The sequence below is a fragment of the Euprymna scolopes genome, chromosome 14 (assembly GCF_053919585.1).
Source record: "Euprymna scolopes isolate OS-2025 chromosome 14, ASM5391958v1, whole genome shotgun sequence".
NCBI classification, from domain to species: Eukaryota; Metazoa; Mollusca; class Cephalopoda; order Sepiida; family Sepiolidae; genus Euprymna; species Euprymna scolopes.
In genome coordinates this window covers 28,605,723-28,626,371 of record NC_136495.1, presented here as the reverse complement: position 1 = coordinate 28,626,371, position 20,649 = coordinate 28,605,723, and the positions used below count along the sequence as shown (strand labels likewise).

Here is a 20,649-nt window from a genome sequence, read left to right as displayed (position 1 = left end):
GAATATAAGATATCGTTTTAATAACTTTTAAATTCATAAAAGTAGGCTTTTTTATATCAATGTCAATCCGACAAACCCTCTTAACTGATTAATACATATGTCGTTCTTTTGTATGAATTTCTGATACAAGCATTTTAAACTCAATCTTTACACTGATGAACGATGGCTATGCATAGTCGCTCCAGAAATAATGCATCTTATAAATGTTATATGGTGTCATATGGTATATAGTGAGGTGGGAGGTATTGTTCTTACAACGGGATAAGATAAAAACCTATAAATTGTATGTATGTTGTTTAGACAGGGGATATGATATCGATGCACAAACGGAGGCATGTTTTATCAGAGAGTTCTCACACGCGTATATATTTCAGTTACTATTGATATAAGGTATTTTTTGTAAGAAGAACAATATATGCTTCATACCTTTTATTCTTATGGAATTATTCTTATCTCAGTGCCAACTCCGTGATGAAACATAAAATGACCAAGACCATAACCAACTGAGACATCAGTTCTTGCTTCTTTTGTGAAATCACAGAACAGCACTATATATTTTAAAATATAAATTTATTTCAGCTGTATAAAATGGTCTTCACAAAGTCTGCATTTCGTGTTTGCATGCTTGTTCTTTACAATCTCTCTTCCTGACATGAACTACGTCTGTTAACTTCCGTGATCAAACTCACTCTATTGCTTTCTCTAACCGTCCTGTTCTTTTTACCTCTTCTTCAGTTCTGTTACGTCATCATTAAAAAGCAGACGTCTTTTTTCGTGTGACTTTTCCACGTATGTCTGCCCAAGGTCAGTTTTTTTTTTACTAAGCTAATTTTTGTAAACATACTCAGCTAAAACCCATTGCTACACTTTATTCTATGAACAATAAATAACTCCCAATATAACCTATTTTAAGGATATCATTGAATACATAGATAAATATATCGATAATAATTAACTTAATTTTTAACAATGTCATTATCTAACATATTTTCTGTCAAAAATTTCCAAAGCTTCGATTGAATGAGTGGGGGCATTAAAACGAGCGACTTTTCGGCACTAGAGGTTTTTTTATATACATATTCACTAGATTTGTCAAGGCACATTTGCCCGCGATGAACTATTGTTGTGCCTGCTAATATAGAGTGCCATTTATTTTCAAAATGTTCCAAAATTAAAGCCTCATATTCCTCAACTGAAACATGTGAAAAGCTACGTAGGTGGAAGTAAGACCATCTAAACGAAAGCTCTTTTCTACATAGTCACCACCATTCTTAATGATAATTAGCTAAGTATTCTATTAAAAATTACTGCTTCTGATGCTCGTCCATTATAGGATTATCATTCCTAAAATATTACACCGTCAATATTCGCAACAGAGAAAACACACAGTCAAATTATGAATGCATAAGTTCAGGCATCGTTTGCAATTTGTTTATATCCATTTAGACGGAATGAAATATACGAGACATTGTATTTGGTATGCTTCATTTAATCTTAAGTCGTAATGTAACACAGTATGTCAGGATAAAATAACGAGAAAAAAACACTTTTTTCTTATATTTTATAGTCAAAAGAAATTTCATCTTACACACATATAACAATAAATAATCAATCATCTTCAAGTTTTAAACCTCTGCAAGTAAAGTACTTGTTACATAAATATTTAATTGGATACGCTGGGAGATAAATACCCGTTCGAAGTGATAAAGCCGGGAAAACGCAGATAGAACTCTGACGAGTAAATGAGTATATTTTTGTGGCACAGGAACATGATGATATGATATATTCTATCTTTTGTAGTATGTAGAGTAGACCTCACTTTATTAGTATTCGGGAGTCAACCGCAAATTTGTGGCGGGAATTTTCTACAATCTATCATTGAGTTATTTGAAAACGATACTGACCCTTCTACAATCGTGTCCACGCGTCCATCATTGAATTGGAATATGTTCACAATTTCCGAATCACATATAGATTTTTTATACAAAAAAATCTTGAAATAATATGATAATCTAATAAATGATACTGACCTGTTTTCAGTCGTACGCCCATATCTATGAGGTATACGAGATCGCTGAGGTAATCCAATGTTATCCATAAGGCAACATATTTTCTCTGTAACTCCCCGAACGCCGACCGGGCGACAATTAACAGGATATTATAGATGACGGCCATTGATGTGACAGCAAGCCAACGGTAATAGAAGTTACCTGAAGGGTCAACTACGATACCGTGCCAATATCTGAAAGAAGAAAATTACATAGGTGCAAATATTGGTCACTATGTCATAAAACAAACAAAAGAAAAAAATATAGAAACAATTTGTATGGACGATTTATACATTTTTATTTTCCTCTTCGGAACTATATAGTTACCTCGTGTGAATGATTATGAAAATCGAGCGATAATTGGATTATGTAATGTCACTGCGTATGGTCACGATTTAAAATCGCTGCTAGTTGACTTTCTGATGTTTTTATTTAGACTCGTTGGTGTGTCCCATGTCAACGCTACGTTTGTATATAACTAACAGGTGTATACGGTGTTCATCGGGTTTGGAGCTGTGGTGTAGTAATAAATGCTGGGGGTGGATAAAGGTGTTTACAAGTGGTAGTAGCGGAGAGGGAAATGAAAACAACAGTAGGCAACCTGGCTAGAGAAAGGTCTTAAAATGAAGTAGTAGTAGGTGGGAAGGATCGAACCTGTTTCGCGAAGTTGGAAAAAAAGGGAAAAACGCGTTAGCTGATACAATGAATGGTAGTAAAGCGAGAGGAGACGATGACTTGCGAAAATGTCGACGCAAAAATCAACCCCTACTTGTAGAAAACTGCCCAGTTGAGGGTTAAGCAATTTATATTTTAGAACAATTGTTCGATATCTGTCGTCCGAAAGACCGAGGGTAAAAACAATACCGATTTTGTAACGGTCCGACGCGACTGTTAAAAAAACACAGACACACACATTTCTATCTATCAAATAGATTTTACATAGCAGACGCTATGTTTTATAATCTTGCTAAAATGAGTTATTCCAACACTTCTAGATGACTCACCCACAACAGCATCTAATTTTTCAATTGCATTGAGAACAGGTTTAATTTATTCTTTACATATATTCCAAAATAAATGTGATGTCCTTATAAAGTGTTTTAACCTAGTTAACAGAAACATTGAAACATTAAAACATCGACATTGTGGTTATTTTTTACGTAGATAATTTTGATTAATCATGTTTTAAAATGTTCCATTTTCATTTGCTTTCCGATAAAATTTATATCAGAGAAATACATATTATGTACTTCTCCAAAAATACCCACACACACAGACACAGGCACACACACACACACACACACACACATATATATATATATATATATATATATATATATATATATATGATGTGTGTCTGTGTGTGTATATATATGATATGTGTCTGTGTGTGTGTATATATATATATATATATATATATATATATATATATATATATATATTGGAGAATTATTTGTGTTTTCTATTGTGATTTTGTAAGTCAATATTCCATAGCTCATTAGTGATATGCATGGGCCATTTCAGTAACAGGTGTTTATATATTATGAAAGTCTAAGTAAACATCGTTTTGTAAAACATACAGATGGACTAATTCGGACAAGTAGGTATACTTAAAAAAGCACTTGTTTAACCATGATTGGTTCGTTATACATAATTTGCTAATTTTGCACGTAACAAATATTTAAAACATAAGTTGTACAGAACGTCCGACATTTTGTATTTCTGCTGATCTTAAAAGAATCATGAAACATTGATATACGAGACGGCATCTCAAAGTAATATCCATTAACCTCCCATGAATGACAGTGAAAATCCAGCAGAGAAATAGCCTTTAGCAAGACAGCTAGTTAGATTGTGTAAATGCACTGCGTATAATCACGATTTGAAATCGATGCTAGTTGGCTTTTTAGGGTTTAGACTCATTGGAGCGTTCCATATCATCTTTACGTTTATATATAATTTCAAACCGCAGACGATATGTTTTAAAATCTTGCAAAACCTCTACACCCCCAGACAACTCGCTCACAACAGCATGTTACTTTCCAATTGCTTCGAATAATAGAATTACTATATTCGAAACATAAATTCAAAAATAAACGTTTTTTTTTCATTACAATGACAATAGACAATAGAAACATTGCAATTGAGGTTATTTTTTTTAACATTGACAGCTTTGATGAATCATGTTTTAAAATATTCCCCTTTAATTTATTTTTTTATATAATTTATCTCATAGAAATAAATATAATGCGCTTTTATATAAATATATATATATACATATATATATATAAATATATATATATATGTATATTTATATGTGTGTGTATGTGCATATATATTTATATATTTATATATATATATATACATTTGAAATAAAATGGAGGTAGAAGGACCTGGATACTCAACGTTTATAATGCTGGAATGGGAGATTATAGCTGACTCAATTAAACGTCGTGTGGATCTGTTATGTATGTGTTTAAGGAAACAGATCCACACGACGTTTAATTGAGTCAGCTATAATCTCCCATTCCAGCAATATAATTAAGCAAAGAAAAGGTTTTTTCCACGTTGCTCCCTTTCTGTCGAAAATAATTATTAAAGAAAACAACTTAGACACAGGTTAAACGCGGAAAAAAAAATTCGTAATTTCGCTTAATTGGATTTGTATTTTACTTATTTACTGTATTTTATCATTATCTATTTTTAGACTCCATTTTATCACCTCCAATTCTTATTTGTAGACACCATCTTTTAAGTTACTGCGCTATTTTTTCCCAATTCAATTATTTCTAATTTAAAAAAAAGATTCTTTCGTAATCTCGTGTCATTTTATTTATTTAGTCTATCACCGCTATATTTCCAAACACAATTTTTAATCTCTACGATATTTTATCTTTTAGACGTAACCCACTACACTAGCTTACTCTAATTAGTTCTTCTCTCATAAAATGTATATACATGTATATATGACATCTAATTTACATAAGGAAAACACGCTGCTCTCCCCCATCATTATATATTGCCGCAAACCTCCGACTCTCTCGTCAATGACCATCCCTCTTGAAGAAGCCCGCATAAATCGGGCGAAAGTTGAGTATCCAGGTCCTTCCACCTCCATTTTATTTCATATCGTCGGATTTAATCCAGCTCAACAATCATATATATATATATATATATATATATATATATATATATATATATATATATATATATTCGTTTGAGGGGGGACTATTTACATTTTCTCGTGTGATTTTGTAAGTCAATTTGATCATGAGTTTGGACAGACATAAATCATTAGAGATACGCTTGGGCCCATTTCAGTAACATGGGTTTATATCATATGAAAGCCTAGGTAAACATCGTTTTATAAAAGTTAGAGATGGACTAATTCGGACAATTTGGTGTACTAAAAAATAGCGCTCGTTTAACCAGGATTGGCTCGTTATTAATAATTTGCGAATTGAACACGTACATATATTTTAAACATAAGTTGTACAGAACATTCGGCGTGTTGTATTTCTGCTGATCTTAAAGTAATAATGGAACACAGATATATGAGACGGCATTCGGAATTAACGCTCCATACTGTGTTAATATGATCAGTGAACGTGAGTAGTAATCACTTAAAGTTTCACTCCTCTCGTGAGGATAGTGATTATCTGTACTCTAAGAAAAGAACATTCGTCTGAAGCAGAGATAGATAATTGACTTTTCCCATGCAAGAGAAAGAAGCGATCAACCCTAGCCGACCTCTGTGGAAAGTTTAAGAGCCGTCGCAGTTTGTGTCAGCACAGTTAGGATATCGGTTCATCGATTTCAGTGATGATAGAGATATGAATGATAAAGCGCGCTTCCGACCCTTTTCTGCCGCCTCCAAACTGCATTGTGAATAGTGGAAACTATGTGGACATTAATATTCTGAAGCACAAATGGTCGCTCGTTTTAATGATATTACTTCTGCTTCAGTAGCTCTTTAACTAGTTTTATTTTTAAAATGTGAATATTACTATTGGGACGATACTCGTATAAAAATATAAAAATTAATTTTAGTGTCGGTGCCAGTGAAAATAGAATAGTCAGCGAGAAAAACACGCTCACAGACTAATTTTTCCAGAGTTTTTTTTTGTCTTGCTCACAAATCGTCAATGGAACGGACTTAAGAAATCTGTAACTGCTCACTCAATTTTTCAATTAAGAATGTTGCTGCCAATACAACTATGCGTATAGGTATTTTAATTCGACGATTGAGTTCTTTCTTCTAGCGATAACATTTTTACAAACAGTTCCTTTTACATTTTACACGTGCAGTTAAAAGCAGTTCCAAAATTATTTTACATGTTACTCTCCGCCTGCTTTCCCCATATGTTCCTGCTTTCCCCAGCCATATGGCACGCGTTAAACCAATAATTACTTTGCAACAACTAATAATGTTATGTTGTTTCCTTCCGGCCAAGAGGTTGTTTGTGCGAGAAATGCATTTCTTCTGCATTTTTTTTTGTATTTGCCACTTTGGTTGTAATAGCAGTTCTTGCATCATGCTCAAACAGCTGCTGGGTTAGCTTGAAATTTGAAAACATCCGCTTGCAACTCAGTTTAAATAACTGATTTCCTTCATTTCTAGCTTATTTTATTCCTAATGGTATTGCGAATTCGTTTCATTCGACAATTGCGTGCTTTCTTCTTTTGATTACACTTTTACAAGCAGTTGCTGCCCAAAATTATTTTACATATTATTATATACCGTATCGGCTTTCTCCAGCCATGTGGCATGCGTGAAATCACTTACTTTTCAAAAAATAATATTTCATATTGTTTCCTTCCGGCCAAGAGCGTGTTGTACGAAAAATAAATCTTTTCTGCCAAATGACTGTTTCAGCTTACCCGACTTATGTAATTTCTCGCGTGAATCGTAATACCGGTTCGTGCATTATGCGCAAACAGCCGCTGGGTTAGCTTGAAATTTGAAAGCATCCGTCCGTACCTCAGTTTAAATAATTAATTTGCTAAATTTTTAGCTTATATTTATTATACTTGTATTGCCAATTTATTCGCCTTTCTATTAACATGTCACATTTTTTCAGATAAAGACTGCAATCAGCTGTGGCATGGAGTTACAGCAAAAGACATAGAACATTTAAAAACTGCTCTTACGTCGTTTATCTCCTCTGCAATTTCACTCGATCAGCATCCTCGCTCTACCACGTTTCTGGATATTTGTATTATTGTTTCCTTGATTATTTTCATATGACATAAAAAAAAAGAATCGTAACAAATTCAAACGTTTGGCCTAAATCATTTGATCTAAACTCTTTGGTTACGTCTATATTAATTTTATAATTATCTCACTAAGATCACTCTCTCTCTCTTTCTCTCTCTTTGCCTTTCCTTCTCTCTATATATCTATCTATCTATCTATCTGTCTATCTATCTATATATATATATATATATATATATATATATATATATATATATATATATTAAACGTAACATTGAAATAAAGTGTGCGAATATTTTCTCTAAATTGTTTTTTATATAAACCGCCCAGCCGTTTTCGAGTCAATAGGGAAATGAACACACGCACGCACACAGATACACAGACACACACGCAGACAAAGAGATTTTATATAATAGAATATATATATATATATATATATATATATATATGAAGAGATAGAATGAAAAAATAAGTGTTTTCATATTGCAAATGCTTTAATAAATTGGCTGAGAAACAATCGATGACCGAATAATTTCAGAAAATGTACCTGCCAACTAAAAACCTAGCCCAAGAAATTAAACCACATCAGATGGTCTCCTTAAGGGTAATTATAGCTCCGTATCTACGCTCTTTGACAAAGCATAAAGAAGGAATTATACGCGTAACTACCGAGAAACTGCCTACTCGAATACGTAGAGTTTGGTAAAGGCGTACATCCACACTTATCTATATATACTAGAACAATTAGGCTATATGTTCTAACTTGTATGTAACCCAGAGTTACCAAGAATTAATCCTCGAATTAAATCGCATGCTGTACAATGAATATATTTTTTGTCAATTATTTTAATTTAAAGTTAGCCGCCTCGAAAAGAAATCCGTATGTTTTTATCAAATAGAACTAAACAGTATCTAAATCGGCTGCTTATGAGGCTGTTTCCTAATTATACTCATACAAACGTCGTTCAAAAAATAACAATAGCTCTATTTGAATGATCAGTAATCCATATAATAAAAGTGAACCTACGTGTGTTAGATCATTTCATTACGTATGGAAATTTAATTGGTTGGTTGGTTGTTTTGTTTTACGGCATATCAACCCTTTTCAGGTTATTTAATGCCGAATCCGGTGATTTTGAAGAACGATTTTTTTTAAATATAGTATATTTGTTTTTTAAGTCGCATCTATTTAACCCATAGTTGGGACCCTAACATGTGCTTCCACTCCGGGTCAGAGTGGACCTGGGAGCACTGGCAATTAATGGGTGGCTCCACACTCCCTAAGACCTGCAGGTTGGGGCCCTCACCATCGGATATAGTTTAAGGTCATATCCAGGATCATGGAAATTTAAGATACGAAACCTTAATCATAATAACGATAAATGATAATAATTTATTATGATCCAAACACGGGATTATTAAAATATTCAATAAAGGAATGGCATTCATTCATTGGATCCTACTATGTTATATTTTGTGACGAAAATAAGAATTACCTTATGAGCACACACATACTGCATATGTAGGTTTAGGAGGGTGAGTGCAGACTAGTGCATTTTTTTATATTAAGGGCAACACGTATTATGAAGCTTCATTTAAATAACGTTAATAACCAAATATAACATTTAAATAAAGTCAATAGAGTTGGAAACTACAAAAAATTGTACCTCCTTCTTGTTATAGTCGCTGTTGGATAACCGTTTAATAAAGAGTATTAAGGAAGATGAAATGCATTCAATAAATGTGAGAAAATTATATAAGAATGTATTGTCTTATGAGAAATTTGTTTACTTTCTGACGTTCGAGAGATTATGATTGTAAACTAACGCTTTAATGAAATCACCATTTATATTTAATGATTGTCAAGTTAGCATGAAATAAAAATGGTGTTATTATTAGGGATTTAGTTGATAATCATTTTACTTACAAATACAACTTACAAATATGAGCTGTGTGAAAATAACTTTGCAATAAGTAAAAATAACATTGTATCCAAGTAGGTCGAAGAGTAATTCAGTTTGCCTTGTGCTACATCCATTCGCTGTATATTCATACTAGCTGACGGTCCATGATATTTTAATTTATCCAGATTGCGTATGAATTATAGAATCATTCCTTTATTGATTATTATGTATAACGAGGAATAGTTTGCCCGGTGGACTAATCTGCAAACAATAAATGAATATATAAAATAATAATAATAATAATAATAATAATAATAATAACATTAATAATAATAATAATAATAATAATAATAATGCCGTTCATATAATTTCGTCTGTATGTTTTTACAATATCACGTCAGTTTATATATTGGCTTAACGATGAATACCCTGGAAAATTGCGTACTGATTGGTATTTACTTTTAAAATATGAAAAAAAAGAAATGATGTCAGGCGATTTTAAACGGTACCTTTTCTTTTATTGTAAATTGAACTCAATAGGAAAAGGTTAAAATGAAATGGTGAGGTACACTCGTGCTTCAATAGGGTATCATTCGATCTTTAGGTGAATTCTCTACCACTAAGCGATATCCCCAGAATACAATAAAACATTTTTTTTTAGAATGAATGATTTGCTACGATTTTATTACCGGCTTTGTCCGATATAATTTTAAAGAATGGGGACAAAAATGGTTGGTCACATTCAATGCTGCTAAGACTAAGCTTGTTTCATTCAATAACTACAAGAAACCTTCTCTGCCACCAATAGCAATGGCCAAGAACACATTGCCTGAAAGTACTTCTTTTAAACTCCTCGGCCTAACGTTTACAGGGAATATGAACTGGAATAGATACATTGAGAGCATTGCCAAGGCTGCTGAAAGGAAGGTTGGCTCGCTCTACCGTGCTAGAAAACTACTTACGCCTGACAGTATCCTATACCTCTATAAGGCAACCATTCGGTGCATCTGCTGCTTGTCTCTCGCTCCTGGATACGGTTTAAAAGAGAGTCGCCAACCTGATAGGTCCTGAACTGTCATCTAGGCTTCAGCCTCTGTCCCATCGACGAGATGTTGCATCCCTCTGCCTGTTCTACAAATACTTTAATGGTGAATGTTCTTACGAACTGCAAACACTTGTACCTCTCCGACGTAACTACCCCCGACAAACCCGACAAGCTACTAAGTCTCATCCCTTTACAGTAGAGATCCCTAGGTGCAAGAAGGCCTTTTACTCCAATAGTTTCTTCCCCCAGAATTGCGGGTCTTTGGAACTCCATTCCGGAATTCTGTTTTCCCAACTGCAATGGTATGCAGAAGTTAGAGTGTAATGTTAACAAACATCTTTCCACTCATCTCCCTTCATAATGACCCCGCTAATTAAGTCCCTGATAGTAGCCCCCTGCTTCTAAGTGGCACTGTGCTTGTTTGGGGTGAAAATTTGAATAAAAAAAAATTTAAATAAAAAAAAAAGATTCTTTCTGTTTCCGTTTTTAATCTATAATAGAGAAAAGGTATTTTAGAGATGTGATTTTTGCAATTTTTGCTCCTTATCAGAGGAATTTCTGTACTAAACATATCTAAGAACTCTACGAGGCATATACACTAGGTCTGTGTAGAATTTGAAAAAGATCGACTCAGCCGTATCGGAACCTGCGATTAAAGACTTCACACATACAAACTCAAAATGACTTTTATATAATAGTAAGGATGAATAAAACTGACAAGGATAAATATACAGAAAGAGATAGTAATTTTCACGCGTTTTTTTTCTTAAGTATTATATTAAATATCTACTTTTATCGTGTATTGGTGCTCTAATTCAGAAGCAAATCACCAATTTGTAATATTCATAAGAGAAAAGCAACCTTTACTGCAAAAACGCCATTTGTTACACCCTCTATCCTTAGTAATAAAAATAACTCACAATTAAAGTTATAAGGGATTTATGATTGGCGTGCGAAAAGTAAAACTCTGACCCACTTCCAGTTGTCTGATCTAGTTGAAAATTTGCATGCCCTATGATTCATATCTCTACGGGTTGTGTGGCAAATTACAGCTCTGAACTAATTGTGGTTTCTGTTTTGCAGGTGTTTGAACTGAGACAGGTGTGGAATGGGGCCTGTTTAATGGCGAGCAGTGATCCGGTTTTTGTATTTGAAAGAACGCACACCACAGGAGACTTTTGATTAAATAAAAGAAACTTATGATGATAATGCCCCATCATATGACCTTGTAAAAAGCTGACATCGTGAATGCATCCAGCCGGAAGTCTGTGGAAACAACTCCCAGACAGGATCGACCCCCCTTCTGCCATTCAAGTTGAGGCTGCCATTTTGGAAGATCGGCGCATTACTACTCGCTAAATAGCAGTAGATGTCAAGATTAGCACAGGGCCTGCGGAAACTATCATTCATGACCATTTGCATATGCATAAGGTATCTGCCAAATGGATTCCCGGTTGCTCACACAATTCCAGAAGCGAGAACCCGTCGAGTGCTCGAGAATGTATTCGGAGATGTGCCAAAGTTTTTTAAAAGACTGATTACACAGGATGAAATCTGGGTCCATTAATATTATCCAGAGACCAAAGCCCAGTCAATGCAGTGGAGGCACTTGGACTCACTATCTCAAAAGAGGGCAAGTGCGCACCCCTCCGCTGGCAAGGTCATGCTCACAGTCTTCTGGGACCAGGATGAAGTAGTGATGACAGATTTCCTGGCAAAGTGTACCACAATTTCAGGAGCCTATTATGCCTCACTTTTGAGGAAATTAAGGGAAGCTATCAAAATAAAGAGGCGGGGGTAGATCGGCAAAGGTACCCTCCTCCTACATAACAACGCTCCGGTCCACAACTCGCATGTCGCCAGATCAGAGGCACGGGCGTGTGGTTATGAAATCCTACCCCATGCTCCCTACTCTCATGACATTCCACTCTCTGACTTCACCTATTCCCATCCATGTTTTGTTTTGAAAGGAGAGCGTTTTCCAGATGATGCAGCATTGATTTCTGAAGGCAGGTCGTGGTTGGAGGACAAACCTGAGGTGTTCTACAAAACCGGCCTCCAGAGCTGCATCAAACGATAGGAGAAATGCATAACTCTGGGCGGTTCTTATGTAGAGAAAGACTAATAACTGTGCCAAGTTTCGTTGCTCTACTTCTATGGGAAGTGGGCCAGGGGCATTACTTATTGCACACCCCTCGTATTTATCATATCTGTCTTTACATTTGATTAAATGTTTTTTAGTTCAGTTTTTACTGTGGAGAATATCAAAAAAGCTTCTACGAATATAACATTACCGAATGGCGAGTGCTGTAAATGTCTGGGGACGACTTTATAATTAGTCCTAAATTAGCTTCTTCTTTTAATTACTCTTGTCATAATTTCCGTTTCTTAATTACCGTCTAAAGTTTAATTATCTGCTAAAACTTTTCTACTTTAATATAATTATTAATTGCCATACTAAACTTACTTTAAACCAGGCGAAACTTGTTGGAAGATATCAAGAATAAAGAATATCTGTCCGAGGATTAAAAGAAAATCTCCCACGGAACAATTTTTGCACCAAATCTTATGAAGATTAAATTACGCATTTAATGATGTACAGCCCGTATTTAATTTTACTCAAAAGACGTTGCCTATTTTTATTCTAGAATTAAAATTTCGTGGTTTTTGCATAATTGGATTGCAGAGAAAAGACAATTCGGATTCTCTTAAGCTATTTGTCTTTAATAACTATGGACGGAAATCAATGCAAATAATATGTTAATACCATATTAAACACCTTACAATCACTGAAAACTGACATTTGAGAAATATTCAATAAATGAAGTCAATAAATGTGTCCCGCTCAAAAATCTTTAATATGAAACGAAAATTGTGCACACTTTCATTTACTTTTATGGGGTTTCGACTATGCTGATTACGAAAATCTCATTACAATTTAGCTTATATAATTACTTTTCGATGGTTGGGGTTACTAATCCGAACGCCATTCTTCGTATAGGAAGGTTGGGTATGAATTCTGAAAGCTTCTAAACATGCAGAGGTAGGGATTGTCTATTCCGAAAAGCCATCCTTAACATGAGGAGGTTCGGGTTTGGTCACTAACATCAACCAAACTAATTCTTTAGGAGTGGGGGGCTACATCAACTAGGCTACACATATTTACGGGTCCTGTTTATTAATATCGAATTATATATATACCTCAAAGGTACGTTCCCTAAACAGTTTGCGTATAAAAGTCGATCTACAAGTTTAAACAAATCATGCATTTAAAAAAAAAATTCATAATCATTATTTTATAGGCAGATTATAGGAAAATACTTTCTAAAGTTTAAACTATAACCTCCGCGTTACTAATTAACTCATGTTTTAAGATATGCACCGGATAAATTTCAAATACTCTTATAATCAATTGCGAGTTTACTGAGTCCTTCTGTGACGAGTGAATGTTAACGAATCAAATCAAAATAGAAAAACGAATGTATTATTCGCCGTTTATCTCGAGAAGTTATTTAATGAAAGAAAAAACTGCTAATTTAGCATTTTAATTGAGTGTATTATGTAATGTAGTGTCGGTACTTTTACACAAAATAAGCAGAACTGTATTTTACCCTATTCTAGTCCTAATCTTATACCTTTAGTGAATGTAAATGAACAGTTGAACAACATTCTAATGAGAACATGCAAAACTAAGAATGGTATATGAATATTACGTAACAGTTAAAACATGGTATTCGTTATAAGTTACCAAATAGGCGTCTGGAAAGTAACGGTGATTTTTTTTACAATTGTATATTTGGTTTGAAGTCAGAAATCTATTTGACTTCAAGTCATAACAGCTTAGTCATGTTTACGTGACGATTGTTTATCAATGGATACCTATTCCGAAACAGATTTTTATTATTTAACATTAGTATGACACGATGATGCCAGATTGCTTTCCAGTAAAATAAAGTAGAACAGTCAAAAGAGGCAGGAAACAATACAGGAAAAGGAAATAATGAGAACGAGAACAAAGAGAAAGAAAAATAAAACATTAATCTCACTCTCTTTTTTCTTCTCATGATTATCTTAATTGATTTTTAAATCCATAAAACGCCACTGGAGTTTGTTATATTTCTTGCTTGTTTGTAATCTTATACACTAATGGTCGCAAAGGGAACTTAACCTCAGTAAAGCGCGGTTCATGGGAAAAATGTGGTACGATTATTAGTATAAATAAAGACAAGAGAATAATGAAAAAAGAGACGAAAATAGGGGAAAACAGGAGAACGAAAGAATGTGACTCGAGCAGTAACTCGGGATGATCATTATTAGGACCACATAATCATCTGGCTTTGTCTAACGCCAGTTTTACAAGCGATAGATAACTCGAAACAAACCTATCTCTATAAAAGTCTTTATACATCTCGATAACAGAATCATACAATTACCAAGAAAATGGAAGCTCTGTTTTTGTATATTACTGGCAGAAGTACCCGTCGTTTACTGGGTTCAAAAAGAAGTATTGAAAAATAAACCCTGATGTATTATCATAGGAAAAGTTATAACAATGGGATAGGCGTATTAAGAAATAAATTCGAATTTGGGGATATCGAGGCGAAAGCAAAACATGAAATTAAAAGAAAACTTTGCAGAAATATATATTTTTTATATCAACGATTTTGTCTTTCGTAGCTAAGAGTGACCAACAAAATACATGCTTTTTGTTATTTTTGAGAAAAGCATTTAAAATGGAGATTATATTATGCGCCTCCAATGACTAATTTCAATTTTCTCAATTGCAAAGAGAATGTAAAACCATCAGTTGCAATATAATATTTGGCAGCGGTGTGTCTGCCACTAGCAATTTGCAATGAGAATGATGCTTGCCTTCTTATTCCCGGATGACGACGTTTTAAAAAGAAACAATCATTGTGATGTGGGTGCACAAAGTAAATTCTTCCAATTTTACACCTAGATGGCCATCAACATGAGCTCTTCGTTTTTCCTTAGCGTGTGTTCTTACTCGCTGTGGAATAAAATGGAGGCTGATTATAAGTAAGTGCTTTTCATGCAAAATTATCTTGTTCACACAATTCAAAATTTTAGTAAGGAATGTATATTTTGTGGTTAGGGCAACTGGACGAGCATTTTCGTTTATGAAATAAACACGCTTAGCCATTTCAAGTTTAATTTAATGATGCCTTTCATGAATATGAACCCCCAAACACGCTGACATTCTTCATTAGTGCCGATATATCTACCAAGTCCATATCGAGTTGGTTCATCACTAACATATTTTTGTAAGGGAAACAAGGCTTCATCTGACCACTTATTTCTCTATTTGCAAACATTTGTGATGTATTTCACAGAATTGCAAAATTCAAGATTTATGTGATAATTGCATGCTTTTGAAAGTAAGGGAGAGCTATTGCCAACTTATTATCGTCCAACCAGAGTTTCAAAGCCATCACTTTCAGGCGATTTATTCCTGTAACACGGATAACCATCCTCACTATACTGAGTTTAAAGAGAACATGTTTAAGGATATCATCGGGCATGAACCATGCAAGGTAAATTTCTATAGATATTACAACAAGGCCCCTGAACCACGTGACGCTTTACTATTTAATATTAGGTCAGATCAGTCTGTATATCAGGTAACCCAGCTGATATGATATACTTAATTTAATTGGAGTTGCCTTTTCTGGTAAACTACAATAATATGTGCGCTTGAGGGTAGTCAATTTTTTGCCAGTCAAGTGTGTACATCGTAGTGCTCCAAGGATTTCTGATTTGTTTATCGGATTCATCACTTAGATTATCTTTAGGCGAAACACACTGGCAAATAAATCATGCCGATTGATATATGTTTGTTGTGAAAGAACTTCATCCCAAATGTTCTTCCACTTTGGCTTTAAAGTGTATATGATAAACAGGGCTGGTTTCCATAATTTCTTGGGTCCTTTCATGCATATATTGTACACTACCTGTGAAGCCAAAAGGTAATATACATAACTGGCTTATATAGTTAGTTATATGATCTTTGCGTTGCATGTAGGAATCTACTCTCTGCTTGATTTAAATCAGTTTGATATAAACAAGATTTTTTCTGCTTCAACGTTTGCAAACTTTACTTTTGTGCAGACGATTGAAGGAATCATATCTTATTATAAAATTGTGCCCATAACAACCCATAAATAAAACTTGTGTCATATTTAAAAATTGATGTGGAGTGAATGATAAGTATCTGCCCAATTGTTTAATAATTTATGATAAAAAATGGAAGAGTTAAACTAAACGCCTTTAAGTAACATTTATATTTAAAAAAAAACGTAACTTAAAAGGACAAGAACACACAGAAAGAAGATAATCTCAAATCGTTTTACCCTTCTATTCTTATCATAAATTATTTAAATGTATCCTACTTCAGTCACTTAAATTCTTATAGACATTATTCATGAATAATTTCTTTTCCTTAAACAATATTTTAGCAACAAAATAATTTTTAAAAAAAATTCTCTGGAAGCCAGATAGACACTGGAATTTTATTATACCACACCTGTTAAAACTGAAATACGGTTAGCAAAATATTTTTACGTGGTTCCATATTAAAAAAAGAAATTTGTTAAACTTTGTGACATATTTCCATTCTATAGACGTCGGAGCCGAACGCAGACACCATAATTTTATTATAGCCTATTTCTTGAAACTGAAAGTAAATTATCAAAATATACTTACGCTGATAGATATCGTCTTTGTAAAAGTTTGTGGCATATTTCCATTCTGGTGAGGTTAGGCAGACCCAATAATTTAATTATAGTATATTTCTTCACACTAAAACATAATTACCAAACTCTACTAACGCAGATAGGTAGCAGTGGTCTTTCTTAAAGTTTGTGGCATGCTTCCATTCTATCGAGGCCAGGGGCGAGCGCAGACCCCACAATTTTATTTAACTATCCCTCGTCAAGCAGAAACATTCTTATCAATGAATACTTATGCGTATCTATATAATAACTTTAATAATTGTTTTTCTTTATAGTTTTTATTTCCATAATTTGAGGGCCCAGGCACGTATACAGAACACAGATTAAAAAAACAGAAACTTCTATTTAAAATATAACATGCACATTTTTTATCCACGATACCTCTTATACTATTGTATGTGTTCGGCTTTGTATAATTGTAAACCATATAGAAACCGATTAGTGTATAGACACACATACACTGACGTTCATATATTGTATATATAATATAATATAACATAATAAATATATATAAATGTAAAATATATGCATATCTATCTGTGTGTTTATGTGTGCATGTGTGTGCATGTGTGTGCATGTGTGTGTTTTCGTGTGTGGATATGTTAGTTTATAATAGAAGATCCACAAAACATCAGTATCGTCGGTGTCAAAACCATCATTTTTTTTCTGACAATTTCTTTAGTTGTTTCCTCATCTGAATGTGTATATATATATATATATATATATATATATATATATATATATATATATATATATGTTTGTGTGTTTATTTCAACCTCTGGTGTATTAACTAAAACCATTATATGTTGTTTCAATAAACAAATTATCCAGTCTCTATCATCACACGATTAACCCTAAATGGAATGAAAGGGAAATGAAGATGTTAACAACAGATTGTTGTTAAAAAATAAAAAAAAATAAAAATAATAAAATAAGAATTAAAATTACTAAAATAACAACATTACACAATAGAAAATAAATATAAATAAAATAGAATTAAAAAAATAAAGAAGAATACAAAAAAGGGAAAATAAGACAACAAAGAAAGAAAAGATGTAAAAGGTAAATAACGAAAGTGGATGTCCAGGCGTGTCGCAGAGGAGCTTCGATATGAACAGGCGTCAGCTTGCGCATATCGCCAAGTCATAAGTTGGTCAACGAGTCTGCAATCTTCGGAGGGGTTAGATAGAGCTAAGATAGGTCCACTTCAAAAAAATATACAGATGCGCCCAATAAAATTAATACAGGATCTTTTTTTATAAAAAATAATAGGGAAACAATTTTGGATTTGTAATAAGATAATAGATTTATAATAAGAAAATACTAGAGGAACAATTACAGATTTGTTGGGTTATTATAGAGTTTTGGTAAATTATTAGGGGAAATGGAATATAGAAAGTTGGAGTTTTGAATTAGTTTCGGAACATTTAGAGTTTTAAGTACATAGGTTGGGTGATTTTATTTAAGAAAACCCAAGTAAGGTAAATACATATAGTATGTAGATTAAAGTTTAGAGTTAAAGTAATCTGCTTTCAGGAAGTAGTGTTTGACGAATGAGCTTCAGTGTGGTATGAAGTTGCTATAGAGGTTGGGTTTGTAATGCCTTCAAACAATTGGCGTTTATAATTTATCTGTATGTATCAAATTAGTAATAAAACCAATTTTCCTGACGACAAAGAAAGCAAGAGGAATATAGGGATTTGCGGGATTATATTTTTTGAGATTTCCAATTTTATAGTGGGGGGAGATTATTTTTGACCTAGCTAAAGGGTAGTTAAAGATGTTTTATTCGGGTGCTACGGATTATTAAAGAAGCATCTTTTGACTCTTAAACGATTGTTAGAGGTTTCAGCAAGCCCTTTTTAGTATTTAGCATATATATATATATATATATATATATATATATATATATATATATATATATATATATATATGTATGTATATTCAAAGTGGTAGAAATTTATATTGCGGCCTCTATCCCGGGAATGCCCATATTTTACGCTATCCCCTCTCTCTTTAACATATTGTTAGTCTTTATATATCATTTTGTGAACAACTTCTCGTCATTAAACATATAGTAGACTACCTGTGACCCGTTGGGTCAGTATGTAATATTAGCTATGGAATACTTGTATGAGCGTGACACTGTTGACGTAAAGAAAATAGTTTTTTGTGGCATAACAGAAATATTTCTATGAAAGTATATTAAAATGAAAATTGATATAGATAGATTTCTATGAGTCGTTCTGTTTATAATTGTCTATTTTAAAAAAAATAAAAACTTACAGCCATTGAATTATAACTGGCTTTCCAATTGTGACACTAAAAAAGTACACAGTAAAACAATATGGTTTATTGTCGCGTTGATTATTCTTTAGGAACGCAAATTTAAAAAAAAAACGTATTTTGGGAGTTATTTGTTTATGTCGGTAGTGTAGAAGAAAATGTATGAATGCTCTTTTAAGAAAGATGTATTAAAAATGGAGAATAAATTTAATCAAATAAGGAAGACGGTGGGTAAATCGCCGTTGTAAAACGCTCTTATGTTTGCAAACGAGTAAAGTAGATTTATTTGTAAGAAAATTGCGTTAAACGTAATAGGAAAATAAACGATGTAAAATAATTCAGAAAGTATTAGCAATTGTGTATTTGGATAATTTAATCGCGAAAAAACAATTGGGACGCTGAAAACGTTAACAGTAAGAAATACGTTTTATTGTCGCGTTGATTATTTGTTCATTATTTGAATCATTTGAAATCGGAAGGCATAAACCGGATGTTAGGTTAAAACGCCCGTTACAAGGGAAATTGAGTTTTATAATTATATAGATTATCCATAGAAAAGATCGTTTTCCTTTTTTTTATGCTTATCTATTTGTTTATAACTCCCCCTCTCTCTCTCTCTTCTCTCTCTCTATATATATATTTATATATATATATATATATATATATATATATATATATATATATATATATATATATATATATATATATATATATATATACTAGCTGTACCCTGCCACGCGTTGCAGTGGCTCAATTTGGTGTAATGGAAAAATTTAATAAAGGAGAAAATGCATGTTTCTTATATTAGTACAGCAATCCACTGCAAAAAGTGAAAAAGAAGGCGAAACTGAAAAAAATGGTACTCTTGCAGAATTTGATCTGGATCCTCGAGAGTTTCTCTCAATCATTCATGTTTTGGACTTGACCAACAATCAGTGGATGAAGCCGAACGTAGCAAAAATGTTGAAACGCTAAATGCTTTTTTTTGTTGCTTTAAAAAATATGCTTTAGTAATTAATATTTGGTTGATGGTGGAAGGAGGGGGGTTACTATACACATATTCGAAAAAGTCATCCAAAAACAAATAAATGAAAGCAAAGGTAAGGTAATTTACGTTTCTACCTAATTGGATAATTGTTTAGTATTTTTATGTAATGTAAAATGTTTAATTGGCTCAAAAAACAGAAATGGTCGCGAATTCTGTTGAATCCGTTAAGTTTGGGAAAGTAAGTTGAAAACTAAAAACTATACAAAACAGTATCTGAAACTCACCGAACATATGTTACCATGACATAGGCTGGCATAATGGATAGGTTTCTGGCAGTATTTTGTATAGTTTTTTTTAGTTTTAACTCACTTTCTCTAACTTAAAGTAATCAACAGTGTCCACCACCATTTG

General features: G+C 33.1%; 1 protein-coding gene across 1 annotated transcript in view; it reads right to left on the bottom strand.

Moving 5' to 3' along the window:
* The window catches only part of LOC145292925 (cyclic nucleotide-gated channel alpha-3-like), a 485,528-nt gene that overhangs the window by 42,884 nt on the left and 421,995 nt on the right, over positions 1 to 20,649 (bottom strand). The window contains exon 3 of the mRNA XM_080139093.1: positions 2,031 to 2,242. Within this exon, the coding sequence (XP_079995219.1) occupies positions 2,031 to 2,242 (212 nt within the window). The remainder of the gene's footprint in view (positions 1 to 2,030; positions 2,243 to 20,649) is intronic.